An 18,401-nucleotide genomic window follows, 5' to 3' on the forward strand; every position below is an offset into this window, starting at 1 on the left:
CACAATGTCAGACATAAATCAAATACAGAACATCCCGTATAATATAGTAAGCACAAGAATATCACAACATTTACAAAGAAACAAAAACAATATAAATAAGGAAGAACTACAAAACTTCAAGTGCAATACATTTAGAATATACAGGTAAGAAAACCTCTGGTAAACGTTTAACAGCTGACAGAACATTCAATAAACATCAATAAAAGCCTCGTTATTGTGTAGTGCAGTTCCACACGACTAGACCAAGCGAGATAGAGGCACATTGTTAGCGGTATGGAGCTACACTGAGTGAGTAGGCCACACTCACAGAGCCTCCAGTTTTTGCACGATATACTTTTGCGTTAAGCTGCAAAGCTTGATGTCTTAATATAGTGACAGATGTGTAATAGCACTTCATTATCCAAGTTCAAACATTCTAGAAATAAGACTTATTTAATTTTATTACACATATTTCATGTAATATTACAATTTTTTTTGAAAATGAATAGATTAATTCTCGGCATACTGACTCTTCTCAACTGAGAACAGCAGAATGAGTCTGTACAGTACTGTTACACTCAACACATGGATACAGGTTTATTGTCCCTATTTCAAGGGCTGGGTACAGAGGTGTTTTGAGTTTGAAAAGTCTGAGACAGTCAGTTAAGGCTTGACAAGTTCAGAGACTCTGAGACTGTCTTTCTTTTCGTGCTTTTCATTATTTTACCCAAATTTCCATCTATCAATCTATAAATATATCTATAAATCAATCCTCACTTGTTTGCTAGGTTTATCACACCAAGTTACCAAGCTGACATTTTTGTGTGTAGCTTGTGTTTACATCTTTGAAAAAATAAAACATATAATTTAGTCAGAGATGTAAAGTTTAAAATTCCACATTATGTGATAATTATTTGTCACTATGGGTAACTGGAAGCTTAAAAAAAACTAGCATGCGATACAAGCTTTCATTGCTTCAACCATTGCATCTATCATGACAAGAGATGACATAACACATAGCTGAACAAATTCTATCACTATATAAGTTAATATACAACATCAGCCATGGCATGTTTATGCCCACATTATGCCAGTGTTATGTAGCAGGGTACAAATACAAATTTCACCAAACCTATTACTTGTCCTTTCAGTCCACACAAATGTGTACACGTTTGTTGTCTCTGATTCCGGGGCTGATGAGAGGATACAGAGATGTTTTCAGGTTCACGTTGGTGAAAGTGTAGATCAGTGATTTTTTATGAACGTCATAAAAGGACACAGTGTGTTGATCACAGTCTAAGAACACACCGACTGTAGTGAGTTTATCACTGACGTCTGATAATGGAGATGGAATCGGTGAATCTCTGATATAAACTCCACGCTCTTTTTCATAACAGAGAACCCAGAATCCATTCTGTGGTGTCAGTGGGATCCTGTGAAGTCTCTCAGCCTCAGCACTCGCCACCCCAACAAACCACGAGAGTTTCTCTTTAGGTGTCCGACACACGTTCACCTTCCAGTAATGTTTTCCAGAGCTGAACGTCTCTTTACACAGACAGAAGATTTTCAGTTTCTCATCTTCATGATTCTCTCTTGGTTTCGGGCAGTTCACACCCTTTCCTTCGTGTGATACTCTGAAGAACTGTGGAGTCTCTTCTGGGTCTATGGTGATTTTCACTGTGGAAAAAAAAGAGAATCTTTATCATTTTAAACTCTAAACTCATGAAAGTACAGTAAGGTGTTGAACTAATTTCTTACCTTTGAACTTTTTCATCTCGTCCCACTCTGTTTAAATAAAATAAATACATGAAATATATGACCTCATTACTGTGTTTAATGAAACTTCAGTAGCTTTACAACATTTAGAGCATTTTATATCCCTCATCATGAAGAATTCTATGTTCTACAATGTCTCAACTTTACTCATCACAACTAAATGACATTCACATATTCTCAGGGATACAGAAACTGTATTTTAACACAGTGGAACTATCATTAAGTTACAGTTCTTTAGGAGCTGTGGTGGAGACAACTGTAATCTTAGGAGGCTACCACTGATACGTAGTTTGTCCTGGGTTCAATCCGGTGTGTCGGCCAGAACACCACTTGAGGCCAGAATTAATTCAAGAATTTATTAGTCCATGACCATGAGGAATGAGAGCTCTGGGTGTATGTGTGTGTGTGTGTGTGTGTGTGGTGTGTAGAAAACAAATACATGCAAGATTGTAAATATTAATACACAAAAATAGCAATATGAATAAGAAAGAAATACGACATAAGTCGAACTGTGATAAATGGGTGGGGTTCTAAACACAGTACAGATTCAGTACAGCAACATCAGAGCATTAATCATTATAAATAGCACTGAGACACCACCTAGCGGTCAGTTCCTGTAACTAACCCAATGATATTCAGAGAAGACGATGGTAGCATCCCTACGGTTTCTCCACCCACCAATTCAATGTCCATAACATAAATTAAGAATATTACATATATATGAACATATAACGTAAAGAATGAATAAATCTACACTTAAAGTAGGACACTATCGGTAAGAGATAAATTCACAGTACACAACCGAGTGAAGGGAAACGGGACATACCAAAGGAGCACATGGACAGAACACACTCGCCTAATTAAGCAATAATGCTCATAAACATGAACTCGCGGCGTTTCCGTCGCATCCAGGTACTAATACGAATTAATAACATTTGCCTCACGTTTCATCAATGACGCACATCGGCTAGTTTGAATAACACAAAGCAGACTGAGAAGGAACTATTGTGGCTGCACTTAACAACTGCTTCCCTAGTAGACGATGCTGGAAACTAACGTGAGTCATGTGACAGAGCTTCAACCAATGAGAAATAACTATGGCTAAATGCACATTTATAAAGAAAACAAAATATTAACATACACATTTATGTTGTTATGTACTGAACGACTATAAGTCTGTTATACACACTGGGCCTTTTGAACAGGAGCTAATGCAAAAATGTTATAATAAACACCTGTTTTGAGTGGCTTTGCTGGGTCCTGACCACTGTGACTCTGTGCTGCTAGTTAATTGTCTGTTTAAATAAAAAATAAATCAAATACACTACTTTATTATTGTGTTTAATAAAACTGCAGTAGTTTTACAATGTTTACAACATTTCACTTTGCTCATCAAGAAAGAATGTTATGTTCTCCAAATATCTAAACTTTACTCATGATCACTAATTGAGAGTGCACTCAGAATACTCCCAAATTATCCTGAAACTGTACTAGAAACACAATGGAATACACTGGACACTGGATCACTCGGAGCGGGAATCGAACTCACAACCGCCAGGTCCCTGGAGCTGTGTGACTCTGACACTACCTGTGTTACTATTTAGCTTATTAAAATAATCTGACAACCATTTTCCTCCATTTGCAGTTCTTTTCTTTTTCATGTTGGCATAGTTGACATTAACAATGAATTTTTCTAATATATATATATATATATATATTTCAGGGTATTTCAAATATTGTAATAAGTATTTTAATATGTCAATTGTTTGTTATTGTAAAACGAAATGGGTATTCCGCATTTAACCAATCTGTGATAGTGAACACACACACACATTAGTGCACTAGGGGCTGTGAACACACACCCTGAGTGGTGGGCAGCCATCACCGGCACCTGGGGACCAATTGTGGTCCAGTGCCTTGCTCAAGGGCCCCACCGTCATACATTTTTCTGCCTGGCATGGGAATTGAACCAACGACCTTTCAGTCCTATGCCCCCTAACTATTAGGCCACTAGGCAAATGGACCAATCACAAATATAGCACTTTGGCATGATGTGTAGGAGGCGGCAGATAGCCAATCTGAATGCAGCTGCAAGAATTCTGACAGTGAGGCCAACTTAATGCACTGAAAGTACCAGACTCTCCATCAACTTGTGGGCAGAGTGTCTGAGGCTGAGACAACCTTGTAAGTGTATAATTTTGTAACAAAGTTAGTCATTCTTATTTTTGTTCAGGGGTGTCAAATTTATTTTAAGGAGTGGGCCCTATTACACTTAGTCCCATGTGAAATGCGCTAAAACTGAAAAATTACATCTGTAGGAAATTAACACATCAACTCTTCAGAAAAGTTTGTTTAAAAATCAATATATTGATCATCATCAATACATCAATATATTTTTGTTATAACAATATATAAGAATTGTTGTTTAAACAATAGTGATTAATGAAGAATATTTTGATAGTGTGCATTTTTTCAAGTTGGAGGCAGATGGAACAGAACAGTTTCACTTCTGCAGGAAAAGCTGAAATAATTTAGAGCCATAGTTATAATTTGCCAGTTTTCAAACAGTTGAAAATTGTACTTTGCAATGGGGTATTTTTCCCCTCAGGAGGACTTTGTTTCTCTGATTGTTCCCGTGCACCAGGACCTACTGAAGCAAAACACAGACTCAATGTTGTTGATATGAAACATTTTACCACTTTATGTTCCCATATAAATTCAATGCCGATCCACTCTCTGTTCTCTACACCATCCACAGACTATCCATGCAAAATTCATGCAAATGATTTGCTATATTCCTAAAACAAAGAATATATAAAATATCCTAAAATGTATCTGATGTAGGAGCTACTTATTTTGAACTGATCTCAGTAATGGAACCAGCATCACTTCCTGTGAAATATAAACACAAAAGAACAGTTTGTATTTATGTGACCAGCCTGCAGTGTGACTTTAGTCTGAACAGAGCAGCACAAATTCATAACAAAATACATCTTGTTGGTGAACAGTGTACTCTTTTGTATTCCAGTCTATTAAATCAGTGATATTTCTGTTTAAGTGTGTTTAAGTTTTAACTTAACAACACTTAAGTTTTAACAACTACATGTATATTTAGTAAAGTATGTTTACCTGTAGGAGTTTGGGGTTGTTGGACAGTTTGAGGACTTCTCTCCTGCTGATCTACAGCTGCAGATCCATGATCCACAACATCTGAAGAATGGACACAGATTAAAAAAAGTAGTGATCAGTGTGTAATGCGTCCAGAATTATAAAATGACATTGAACCATGAAAACAGCTTTGTTCCACCTATTAATACTGTCACAGGAGGAGGGACTACGGAGTGAGGAGTCTTCTCTTTCAGTTTACTGTTCCCCACAGGTGATGAGATCTGTGATTCAGTTTCTGAAAAACAGCATAAAACCTACTGTTTACTCACTACATTTCTGTACATCAGATTTTAATACCCATTACTATTCATTCAGCAGAATGTAAAAGAAATTATTTATCCATAGCATTTAAACACCTTTACGTTTATCAAATATCACCACAGTCACACCATGACCACTTCAGCTAGAACTTAATTTTCAGAAAGACTGCTCGTCTGTATCTATGTAGAAACCACAGGGGGAATAAATCTGAATAAACTAACAGAATTACTACAATATTTATTTATTAATATTAATATTTAAAAAATAGTAAGTACATGATATTTCTATTAAACAAACCTGAATTAAACTACAGATATGTACTTTTATTTCATGGACATAAAAAATGCCCTTATGCACCCCCTCCTAATATTTCATAGCTTTTCTTACATCTCAATGATTATAAGCTTTTAAAATATTAAAAATTATTTTACTGTAATTTATGTGCACAGATCAATATTGGCAGTTTTCTAATAGAGGCTTATTAATTTGCTCTATCACACGTTTATCTGTAGATGCTGGAGAATTTGCTCGTTTCAGCATTCTGACTGACGTTTCCTTCTACAAACAATAAATAAAACCCAAATACTCTTTAAAAATTTACTAAGAATAAAAAATGCAATAAGCCTTCTTTAGGTCAGATATTTATATAAATATTTTTAAATCAGTCAGAACACAGGCACGATGGATATACTGGATCCACCTGTAAGCACAGATTGGAGAGGTGTATCTTCAGCTGGAGGTTTATTCTGCTGCAACAGTGGGTGTGATACTGAGAGGAAGAACACTGTTCTGTTAATTTCCAGTTTACAAACTCATTGATATTTTTTGTTTTTGTGTGTTTTAATTTTTACAACTTCATGTATATTTATTAAAGTATGTTTACCTGTAGGAGTCTGGGGTTGTTGGACAGTCTGAGGACTTTAAAATGACACTGAACCATGAAAACAATTTTGTTCCACCTGTTGATACTGTCACAGGAGGAGTGACTGCAGAGTGAGGAGTCTTCTCTTTCTGTTTACTGTTCTCCACAGGTGATGAGAAATGTGATTCTGTTTCTGGAAAAGATTCTGTGCTAGAACCTAATTTTGGGAGATCCTGCTTGCCCGTATCTGTGTTTGTGTATGTATATATATATATATATATATATATATATAGAGAGAGAGAGAGAGAGAGAGAGAGAGATAGATAGCATGGAGCAAATAATAAATCCTGACTGGAAAGAGTTTTCCATTTTTTATTTATTCATTCATTCATTCATTTAAAGAATTTTACCAAATAAAATAAGTATTATATATATATAAATATATTAAATCTAACTGGACAAATGATCCAGAACTAAATTACAGATATGTACATTTGTGACTGGTTCCCCTCTGAATATTTCTTAAGCCTTTCTTGTCTCTCAGGGAAATGGATGAAATGTAAATAACTGAAATGCTTAAATGTATTATATTGTTATATCTATGTGCACAGATTAGTATTTGCCTTTTCTTTAGTAAAAAATTCATTTTTCCTTCCTCTAATAATCCATCCATAAATCAGATATTTGTACACAGTTCTGAACCCGTGTGAACACAGATGATGGTGAGATTTGACCCACCTGTAAGCACAGATTGGAGAGGTGTATCTTCAGCTGGAGGTTTATTCTGCTGCATCAGTGGTTGTGTTACTGAAGGGAAGAGAGTGTTTGTATGTAAGTAGTTCTCCTGTTCCTGATCTTAATGATATGATCATATATTTAGCAGGATGTTGTCAATGCAGCGAGTTTTATACCAGTACTTTACCTTCTGAACTGCTTTCATTTTTGTCATACTTATAATCTGGGCTCTTTCTCTTGAAGCCGATCAGTCCTACAACACAGAAACACATGTTCAGTGTTAAATGACTGATTAGCATAAACCTTACATTCTATCTTATAACATTTATCATAATGTTTTTTGTCTCCTCATGCAGCACCACCTCTGTGATGAACGATGAAAAATGCTGATATTCTATCAACAATTTACCCAAATAAGATTTTATCCAATAAAATTAAATTCTAAATTTGTAATATCATTTTTATGTGTATTTTTATCAACGTAATATGTATCAGTTAAAATCGGCTAATTTCACTGTTTGTAGAAAAACCCTATATAATATATGTGAATGGGTGGGGCTAAACTACTGTAGACTGAATAGACGGATATTTATACATAATAATAATGTATTATTAATATAATAATGTAAAACTTTACAAGTCAAATAAAGAGTAAGAAAATCATGATAATAGCATACAAACAATTAAAACAAACCAAAGATAGCAACAATATGAGTGATAAAAGAAATATATGAGTAATAAAACAAGTTAAAAAAAATGTATCTAAGATTTCGGGAAAGCAATCTGAAAAAGATATATTTTGATATATCTCTTAAAAGAAGTTAGTGATGGGGATGCACGAAGATACAGTCAGATGGAGTTCTATAACTTTGGACCTACAACACTGAAGGATCTTACACCATACATACATAACCTGGTGGGAGGTATAGACAGCAAATGAGCATCAGCAGACCGGAGTGAGCGTGAAGGACAATATCTGGACAACAGTGAGGAAATGTAATCAGGAGCCAGGCTGTGTAAATATTCATAAACCAGGAGAAGTATTTTGTACGGAATGAGGTGCTGGACTGGAATCCAATGCAGTTCTTTCAACTTAGGACTAATGTGTTTCCAGGATACAGGTGGACATACTGGAGTTTCTTTAGACTATTGGTAGGGAGCCCAACTAGAGGCAACATGGATAGCATCAGAAAATAATTTAAATACCAACTGATCCACAAGAGGGTACTGTTGTGTTTCACATCTTGACAATTTTTGTACATGTTTTAAAAATGGGTAAAAACTTGTGTATGTGTAGCATTATCAACATAGTGTTTTGTGTGTATGGTAGTGTTCAGATTCTGAGTGTGATATAAATTTAGAAGCAATTTAGAAGCTTTTATTAAAATACCTTTTTGGTGTAGTACACAATACACTCCAACTGCGATTATACACAGCAACAAGAGGCTGAGTGTTGTGATAAAAGCTCCCTTCCAGACATCTGCAAATACACACACACACAGTATCATAAAACATTATTTAAAAAATAAATACATGTAAATGTTTAGATGTATAATAAGCCTTGACTACGTTGCACTCTGTTTGTTTTTCATGTTCTTTCTAGAATTAAGGCCTATTATAAAGTTTAAGCACTGGTCCACAGTATGGATGTAAAGCTTGTGTTTAAAAAGTAGTACTCTGTCAGTTCTATCTCTATATAATAAGCACAGTGTGAAACTAGTGTTACCTGTACATGTGTGTGGCAGCATTCTGCACTCTTTCCACCCTGGATCAGAATCAGCAAAACCCACAGAGCAGGAAAGCCACTCAGATACAGAAGAAGAAACAAGCAGCCAAGAGCTCACATTCACCAACCCTCCAGAACCTGAGAGACAAAATTATTTAGGTTCATTGTAATAGATTAAAAAAGAAAAGCCTTCTAATGATACACCAATCAGCAAAGACTCTTCTTCACGCTGTTCTTCATTGGTCAGGACCCCCAAAGTACCACTATAGAGCAGGTATATTGTGGGTGGCGGATCACTCAAAGCCCTCACTGTCGGTACTGGACTGAGAATAGTCCATCAGTCCGTAATATTCATCAATAAGTGTCCAGTTAGCATCAGGCAAACACTGATTTTTGACTAGACGATGAGGAAGAGGAACAGATGACCTACTGTCATGAGTTTACATCTACAAGGTGGACCAACAGGGTAGGTGTGTGTAATACTGTGGACAGTGAGGAAGTGACTGGTGGTTGCCACATTTTATAATTTTACATATTACAGCAGCATTTTTACTGTTTATTTTCCAGGACCAAAGAAAGGAGACTAATTGGTCTAAAACAACATACTTGAAAGTAAAAGAAAAAAATAGAAGAGTAGACCAGCAACAAGATGAATGGAGCCAATCGGTAGAATTAAGCCATTAAGAAGTCCAAACACTTCATAAGGTCCCCAGCAGTGGGAATTGTACAGAGGGCTTTAAGAATATATATTATGTCTTACCTAAAACCTACAAGTAATGATTACCTTTGATGAATTTGTTTTTGCTGAGGTGTTTCAGGCTCTGCCCATCTCTGCCTCTCCAGATGAGTGATGGCTCTGGTGACCAACCGTGTGAGTGACAGGAAACATTCAGCTGACCTTCACCTACATCAACTACTGAGAGGACAGGAGCAGAACCCTGAACTGAGAGAGACAGAATAGAGAAAGTGAGTAACAATAAACGAGATGATATATTGTCATTTTTAAAGCTTGGGAAAATGTGCATAATTTGTAAGACTTTAAATAATAACCAGAGGTAAGTACAGTGTGTTAGAAAATAAGTCTCATCTGTTCACAGGATATTCTCCCAGAATAATTGTTCGAGGGCTCACCAAACAACGTGTTTTAAAGAAACACTATGTAACATATTTTATGATAAAATGACCAATTCAAAATCATTGTGATGCTCCACTGACCTGTGATAAGGAGAATACAGCCCCTGTCTTTGCTATGCTGGACTTAGCACTACAAAAACTGCACTATAATTTCAGGAGGAGTGTAGGATACCACCCCCTTGCCCTTTGATTTCAGTACAATTATTTATTCATTATCTGTATCCGCTTATCCAGTTCAGGGTCGCTGTGGGTTTGAAGCCTACCAGGAATCTTTGGGTGCAAGGAACACACCCTGGAGGGGGTGCCAGTCCTTCACAGGGCATCACACACACACACACACACAAAAAAACCCTTACGGACACTTTTGAGCTGCCAATCCTTGGTCCAATGGACCGTGTGAGGAAACCCGGAGGACACCCACATGGATACGGGGAGAACACTGATTTCAGTACAGTTGTGTAAAAATTAATTCCACTCAATACCAATTATTCTCCTTGAGCTTCACACTTACTTTTCACCTGGAGAGTCACATTGGCCTCATCATACCACTCATCTGTCTTTTCGACTCTGCATATGTAGATTCCTTCATCTGCCAGTGAGATGTTCTCTAGTCTCAATGATGCGTTCCCTTTTTCCAGCTCCCCTGCCAAGGAAGCTCTTACATTTCTGAGGTTCTCCTGGACGGCCTGGTTTATATAAGTCAGAAGAGGTGTATGGATCTTTTGGGGACGGTACCAGAGGACTTCATAGCTTTTTGCATTTAAGACAGGAGAAAGACTACAGGGGAGAATAATAGACCCCCCAAGCGAACCTAAGACTGGAACTGGAGGGACCACAATGGAGAAACCTAGAAGCCAGAAAGCAGGGAAAATTACAAATGGCAGTAAAGAGATATGAATGGAAAGGTGTATGGCTTTGGCATATTTTAGAACTTACTCTCAGAGGAACAGAGGCCCAGAGGAACCAGGAGCCAGGTCCAATACATCCCCATAACTATGAAGTGGATAACCAGAGAGACTTTTTTAAAAACAAGAGGGGCTACAACTGCAAGAATGCAATTAACTTTAACAAAGATGGGCAATGATGATTCATGTATAGACCATGTTTGTTCTAGCTATCTTCTAACTCAGTTACTGTCAGCAGATACTTGGAATGCAACAGCCACCTGGGAACCCTTAAAGAAAATTTTGTTTTTTTAATTTACTTAAAAATGGTGGTAATTACAATATATGCTATGTTCGGAATCTTCATACCATGGTTCATCTTGTTAAATGTTTATTAACTATATAGTTGTGTTTGTTGCAGAAGCTGTAATTAATCTTTTGTGGTCCATGCTCACACAGCAGAATGGTATAGATTAACAGAGTAAAAAGAAAATTAAAAACTGAAAAAGAATGGAATGATTACATTTTTAAAGTAAAAAAAAATGTTTTTATGTCATTTTTGAATGGAAAATCTAGAATGTAAATGTATTATACTTTATTTTTAATTAGAATTTTTGCTTTTGTGGAAATGTATATTGTGGCAGCCAATGGGAGGTGCCACTGGTGCAGAGACTCATGGGACTGTTTTTGTTTATTCTTAGATGTTCTAGTTATTAATGGTTTCAGTTAATCAGTGATGTTGTGCTGCTCTTACTGTTGTTTATGGGTTGTGGTGTCAGTTATGCATTGTTATTTTGGGTGGCCACCATGACCAAGATGGGTATGGCAATTAATGACCTTGGGCTATTTTCCTGTGTTGTTAAGCTTTGGGTTGTGTCAATAAAGGTGCAGTTTCTGTGGTACACCACCAGGTGGGCACAGGAAACCAGCAGAAAAGCTAAAGAAGTCTCTTTCTTCTTCTGGTGCTCGTCATATTGGTGTCAGAAGTGGGATGACAGCGCCTCCCGGAATGGAGAGAGAGATTGAGGAACTGCAACGTGCCATACAGCAGGATCTGCGCCTTCTGGAAGATGTGATACAGCGACAAAAAAGCCGAGCCAACGATCAGCGTTTGCAAGGCTTCCCAGATGGGGCCAGCGCACCGCGACGGCACCACCCCCCACAGGCACGGAGGAGGGGTGAAAGCCTGCAACGCACAGAAGATGGTGAGCTAGTAGCTAATGATACAGCTTCTCCTGCTAGCGAAACAGCTACGCTAGTGCCTATGTTTAGCTCACAGCAGGCAGGAGCTATGCCCAAGACGCTAGCCAAGCTACCCAAATACAATGGGATGACACCGCTGGAGCCCTATCTTTCACAAGTCCAACTAGCGGCACGGCACAGTGGTTGGAGCGACGAAGAGGCTGCCACACACCTGGCCCTGGCGTTGGAAGGGGGTGCACTGCAGGTGCTCCTTGATCTGGCCCCAGTGGAGCAGCAAAACCTGCGTGCCCTCACAATGGCACTGGAGAGGCAGTTTGGGAAGCAGCATTCCATCAACCAGAGCAGAGAACAACTAGCCAAACGTTGTCGCCAAGAAGGAGAGAACCTAGGCACCTTTGCCGCAGACGTGCAGCTGTATGCCAGGCGTGGCTATCCGGAGTTCCCCCCGGCTGGCCAGGAGGAGCTGAGCCTATATGCCTTTCTGCAAGGTCTGTCCCCGGAGCGGCTGCGCCAACATGTTCGCCTTGCCATGCCCCGGTCTCTTAGCGAAGCCCTCCACGAAGCCGAACGAGCTGAGTTAGTGCTCTCTTCACGACCAAACCAGCAGAGAGCTCTCGCCCACCACCCATATGCAAGAGCAGCTGACAGTGAGGGGTCGGAGGAAATAGCAGAGGTCTGCCAGCTTCAACCCAGGACAGCCCGAAGACGTCCATGGCGAATAAGAGACCGTTGCTATCGATGTGATGAGCCTGGACATGTGGCACGCGACTGCCCTGCACCAACTCCGAAGGCCAGGGCTACCCAGCCACAGGGAAACAACAGCGGAGTGGCCTAGTGAGGGGACCACCACTCCGTCTAACCACCCCCCTCCAAGGACGATGCACGCTGGTAGGCCGGCTAGGTCATGAGAAAGGGCTATACTTGCATTGTACTGTTGATGGCCAACCTTGCAGAGCCCTCGTTGATACAGGATCTACTATTTCCCTCTTTCGACCTGGTGTCCTCCCTAGCACACTCGACTCACATGCAGGTGGGTGGCCACCAACCGACACCCAGTTGATGACAGTGACTGGAGAGAGGACTGGCATGAAGGGGAGGAAATTACTGCAAATCCTGGCAGGGGGCATGGAGCTGGCACACGAGTTCTGGCTCGCCAACATCCAGGACCAGTGCATCATCGGTTTGGACCTGCTGAGCCGCTGGGAGGCCTGTGTTGATGTGTCGAGGCCGGCCATCACCCTTGGCACAAAGACTTTTGCCCTCCAGCGTGGCCAAATAAGTAAAAAGAAGATCAAAAGCCGGCAAGCAAGTTGTCATGCAGCCACGCCCCAGCTAGTTCTGGATCCTGGTGATACATCGACTACTGCCTGTGACCCAGCATCGCCGCCTCTCGTCCAAGCCCCAAAAACTGGGTCTGCTATCCTCCCATCTGCTGAGACAATCATGGCTGTCCATGACTTATGGCAACGCAGTGGGGCCGGCCTGACCCATGACCAGCTCCACAAGTTAAAGTGCCTCCTGGATGACAACATAGACATCTTTGCTGCCAGCGACAGAGACTGCAGGCGGACTGGGCTAGTCCAACACACCATTGACACTGGTTCTGCTCTGCCTATTCGCCTTCGCCCACACCGGCTACCCCTTGCAAAACGACAGGTGGCAGAGATATGATCCGCGAGATGGCAGCTGCTGGTGTGATCGAACCTTCTGACAGTCCGTGGGCATTCCCAGTTGTCTTGGTGAGGAGGAAGGATGGCCGCTGGCGTTTCTGTGTAGACTACCGCCCTCTCAACGCTGTCACCAGGAAGGACTCCTATCCACTTCCACGGATAGATGATGCGCTTGACCATATTGCAGGTTCCAGCTGGTTTAGCTCCCTTGACCTGCGCAGTGGCTACTGGCAGGTAGAGCTTGCCCCTGAAGCTAGACCAAAAACTGCCTTCACCCTGGGATAAGGGCTGTGGCAGTTCAATGTGATGCCATTTGGACTCTGCAATGCTCCGGCAACATTTGAAAGACTGATGGAAAGAGTACTGGCACACATTCCCCGAACCTGCTGTGTTGTGTACCTGGATGACCTGCTGGTGCATGCCAACGACTTCGACACAGCACTGTCGAACCTGAGTGAGGTCTTCACTGCTATACGGCAAGCTGGGTTGCGGCTGAACCCGATAAAGTGTCAGCTGTTGGCGAGGGAGACTACCTTCTTGGGGCATGTGGTGAGTGCTCATGGGGTAGCCACTGACCCCGCCAAAGTGGCTGCGGTTCAGGACTGGCCGTACCCCAGGAATGTCAGGGAGCTTCGGAGTTTCCTAGGACTGGCATCTTACTACCGCCAGTTCATAAGAGGGTTCGCCACCATAGCCAGTCCTCTCCACTGCATGACCAACAAGGGCCAGCCCTTCAGTTGGGACAACACGTGCGCCACGGCCTTTGACCAACTCAAAGAGGCTCTCACAAAGGCCCCTGTTTTGGCTTATCCGGATCCCCAACGAGGGGTTGGAGCTGTCCTGTCCCAACAGTCTGGAGGTAGGGAACATGCTGTGGCCTATTTCAGTCGCACCTTGGACAGAGCTGAGAGAAACTACTGTGTCACTCGACGTGAGCTGTTGGCGGTAGTATTGGCTGTACGGCACTTCCGTCCCTACTTGCTGGGTAGCCATTTCCTCCTTCGCACCGATCATGCCTCTCTGACTTGGCTCTTAAACTTCAAGCATCCAGAGGGCCAAGTGGCTCGCTGGTTAGAAGTACTCCAGGCATATGATTTTGAGATCCAGCATCGAGCAGGTCGTCAGCATGGCAATGCTGATGCCCTCTCCAGACGTCCCTGCATAGCGGAAAAGTGTCGTCACTGCCAACGGCAAGAAGAGCGGGGCCAATTAGCAATGATGGTAGCAGCTGCTCAGGTTACCCCCAGTGGGGAAGGGTGGCTCCCTCTGACTCCGCAACAACTGGGAGAGCACCAGGAGGCAGACACAGTATTGGCTCAGGTGAGGGGCTGGCTGGAGAGTGCACAGCGCCCCGAGTGGAAGGGGGTGTCAGCACAAGGACCCGAGGTGAAAGCCTATTACTCCCAGTGGGGCAACCTGGAGATCCATGATGGCCTCCTGTTCCGGAGATGGCATACCCCAGGGTGGGGTAAAGACATACTACAGCTGCTAATGCCCCAATCGCTACGACCTCAGGTACTCGAGCTGGTTCATGGTTCAGTGGGGATGGGACACTATGGGAATGCTAAGACCCTTCACCGCCTGAGGGGAAGGTTCTATTGGCCTAGTTGCAGACAAGATGTAGAGTTACATGTGCACTGCTGCGACACTTGTGCAGCCCAGAAGGGACCAACTCAGCGGTCCCGTGCCCCACTGCAACGGTACATGGTGGGGGCCCCAATGGAGCGGGTAGGAGTGGATGTTCTGGGGCCCTTCCCCATCACTGAGTCAGGCAATCGGTACATACTTGTGGCCATGGACTATTTCACAAAGTGGCCTGAGGCATATGCGGTACCGGACCAGAGTGCAACTCCGACTGCGGGAAAGCTGGTGGAGGAGATGTTCACTCGCTTTGGGGTCCCCGCCGAACTCCACAGTGACCAAGGGAGGAACTTTGAGTCACAGGTGTTTAAGGAGGTCTGCAGGCTGCTTGGGGTGGACAAGACTAGGACAACACCACTACACCCCCAAAGTGATGGTCTGGTTGAGCGATTCAACCGCACACTAGCTACTCAACTCGCCATCCTCACCAGTCAACACCAACGCGACTGGGACCAACATTTGCCCCTGGTCCCTTGGTCTTATCGAACTGCTGTCCAAGAGTCCAGCCAGTGCACACCAGCTGCCCTCATGTTCGGGCGGGAGCTCCGCACACCAGTGGACTTGGTGTTTGGGGCCCCACCTGAGCCGGAGATTGTTGGAGGGACTGAAATGGACTACCTTAGGAGGCTGAGGGAACGTCTACAGGTGGTCCATGACTATACTCGCCATGCCCAGGAAGAAGCTGGAGTGCAGCAGAAGAGGGCCTATGACTCCAGGTGCAGGGGGAAGGCTTTTGTGCCAGGGGGCAAGGTCTGGGTGTATTGCCCGGTCCGCAAGAAGGGTGTGTCCCTAAACTTAGGTTTTATATAATTCGGTATACCAAACATGTTTTAACAGATTTAATAATCACAATAATTATAAAATAAATAACTTCACTATTCCCCAAAATATGCCTTGTAGTACATGAAGAACACATATTTGTACTTTTCAGCAAAATAAACTTTGTAGTATGTAAGGAATAAAACTGTGTACATTTCTAAATTAGTGTGAAAGATTAATAAATTAAAAGATTAATAGATTTATTTGGGTATTGACATTAAATGCTTTACATTTCTTCTGGTCATTGTGCGACGGTCCCTAACGCTGGAGCAGGGCGCAGGAGCAAAAACAGCGTTTTTTTTACTTAATTTTAGCAAGTACAATTTCGTAAATAAAGGCCGTGTTTGTAATTTGTTGGCTTCTTTTGTTACACCACGAATCTGTAAATGTGGCGATGAACTGGCGAAAAAAAGCTGAATTCTGGATCTCAGTCGAATGTTATGAAACTACCGTTCCCACAGCCTAATGTCGAAAATATAAAACTAACTTTAACGCAGTGAAAGTTCCTTACCTGCAAACATATATTCCTTATTGTGAAAAAAGCACAAGACCCGTGAAATCCCTGAAGATTCACTTTCGATTTGATGAAGTCCAGGAATCAGGGTTGCCAGGTCCAGAAATATTTCTAACGCAAAGTCTGTCTAAATCCCGCCATTCAGAAGCTGAAACTAACCCAAAATCTAAGATACCACAGGCATTTGAAGAAAGCAGGCTATAAATGACAAAACATCTTCCAGTGTTCTCTTTAAACGTCTGTTAATCTTACTTTCTTTTTGATTTTAGATCCCATTTCATGCATTTTGTGAAGCCTTTTGTTTACAATGGTGTTAATATTGGCAATATCAATATATTTATAATACTGCATTTTTAAATATTTTAAAATAATGTAACATTTTCAGATGCCAGTCAAGAACATTTAATAGCATAACTAAATTGACTAAATCTGAACTGTACTGTTCTTTCCTCTCCTCTACTCTCTTCAATCCGCATGATCTGTTTTGTCCTTTCATTACCTTAAGATTTCTGATTAGAATTTCCAGTTACATGAAGATCTATTTTTAACTTTTGGACAGTGATTCCTTTTCATTTCAGTCTTTATAAAGAGCTATTTACAGTCTTAGACCTTTTCTTTTAAACATTTGTGCCCTCTTCCTTTTCTTTCTCAGTGTGGCCTTGGTTGGTGTTTAAATTAGTTTGAGCTCGACTACGCCACCTAGGGAGTTTCACCCTAGGAAATAACCCTAAGTACTTCCCCAAAAGCACACAGGTATTTTCAGAAAAGAGCAGAGACACGAAATGGAGTGCTTTACTTAATACCACTTGCCTAATAAACATTTAAAATAACATGACTTTACTGATAAGTTAAAAACTAAAAATTAAAGTTAAAAATTAAAACAAAATAAAACACAAGAGAATACAATGGGGTGTGACCCATTCACCTCTAGAAATAACCCCAACAAGGCTATATTGGCTTGCCATATGATCTCACCATTTGCATATATTTTAACTGGTTTCCAAGCAGATGCTCTCCTATACAGAGTTCCAGCACTAGAGACCATACAACCCACACACACACAGGTAACCAAAAGAAACCTCAAAGGGTAGTGACTCCACACACAGCAGATCAAGTGCCAAGGAAGAAGGAAAAAAATCTCCAAAGAGGATAACCAGTCAACCAAAAGGACACTCATGTACCAGGTTGCTCTGCAAGAACAGGTAAAATACACAATTATGTAGAACAGGTAGATCATATGATTTAGAGGACTGTAATACCCACAGCCCAAATACAATCCAAAATAATAACCAAATAAAGGGTTAATTTAAAACAAAGAAAAAAACAAAAGAACTCAATAACAAAACAAAAAAGAAAACCCACAAGGGCAAATAATCAAAATAAAAGAAACAACCAGATAAAACAAGATAAAAGTGGTTCAACCCCTCAACGTAGCCACAAAGGCAAAACAGCAGGAGACTAGGAGAAGCTCGCCAGCTAGCAAGGTAGATCTGGGCCGATTCTGGCTCAAAAGCGGCACACCGCGTCTGGCCCAGTTCTGGCTGCACGTTGGCACTGTCGGCTGGTGAGGCGATTGCCATTGCAGTTAGCACACTACACTGATCAGAGCAGTTTATTAAATACTGCGTATTAATCGTATGTGGCCAACATGTAAAAATAAAAGACAATACTGGTAACTCTCTGGAAAACAATATAATAAATGTTAAATAAATAGAATCATTGTTTTAACTTGTTAAATGCCATACAGTTATAAGTAAGCTCTGTATTGTAATATTTTAGAATATTGATGTTATGACTGCGACACGAACGACAGAAATTATTATTATAAATAGGGAGGAAATTGTTATTTAAGATTTTGAAGACGACAGCTTTAAAATTAATGAACTCTGAAGAATTAAAACTGCTTAAACACATTAAGGTACCAGCTAAGTAGGTTAAAATACATTCTCAATCTCAGGGCTGGTTTTTGGTGTAATGTAATGTTTTAAATATATAATTCCACATACACTAATCCTTTGTTAGGGAGTAT

General features: G+C 41.0%; 1 protein-coding gene across 3 annotated transcripts in view; it reads right to left on the reverse strand.

Moving 5' to 3' along the window:
• Window positions 1–18,401, reverse strand: part of LOC136687661 (butyrophilin subfamily 2 member A2-like) — a 20,761-nt gene continuing 2,360 nt past the window's right edge. For all 3 annotated transcript variants that reach the window (XM_066662177.1, XM_066662179.1, XM_066662178.1), the window contains exons 2-12: window positions 10,578–10,634; window positions 10,153–10,488; window positions 9,292–9,450; window positions 8,508–8,645; window positions 8,172–8,261; window positions 6,969–7,034; window positions 6,785–6,853; window positions 5,063–5,158; window positions 4,885–4,965; window positions 1,738–1,764; window positions 1–1,656 (exon numbers count right to left, since the gene is read on the reverse strand). In XM_066662177.1, the coding sequence (XP_066518274.1) occupies window positions 1,127–1,656; window positions 1,738–1,764; window positions 4,885–4,965; window positions 5,063–5,158; window positions 6,785–6,853; window positions 6,969–7,034; window positions 8,172–8,261; window positions 8,508–8,645; window positions 9,292–9,450; window positions 10,153–10,488; window positions 10,578–10,634 (1,649 nt within the window). In that variant the 3' untranslated portion in view covers window positions 1–1,126. The remainder of the gene's footprint in view (window positions 1,657–1,737; window positions 1,765–4,884; window positions 4,966–5,062; window positions 5,159–6,784; window positions 6,854–6,968; window positions 7,035–8,171; window positions 8,262–8,507; window positions 8,646–9,291; window positions 9,451–10,152; window positions 10,489–10,577; window positions 10,635–18,401) is intronic.

Source organism: Hoplias malabaricus, chromosome 2, assembly GCF_029633855.1.
Source record: "Hoplias malabaricus isolate fHopMal1 chromosome 2, fHopMal1.hap1, whole genome shotgun sequence".
Lineage (NCBI taxonomy): Eukaryota > Metazoa > Chordata > Actinopteri > Characiformes > Erythrinidae > Hoplias > Hoplias malabaricus.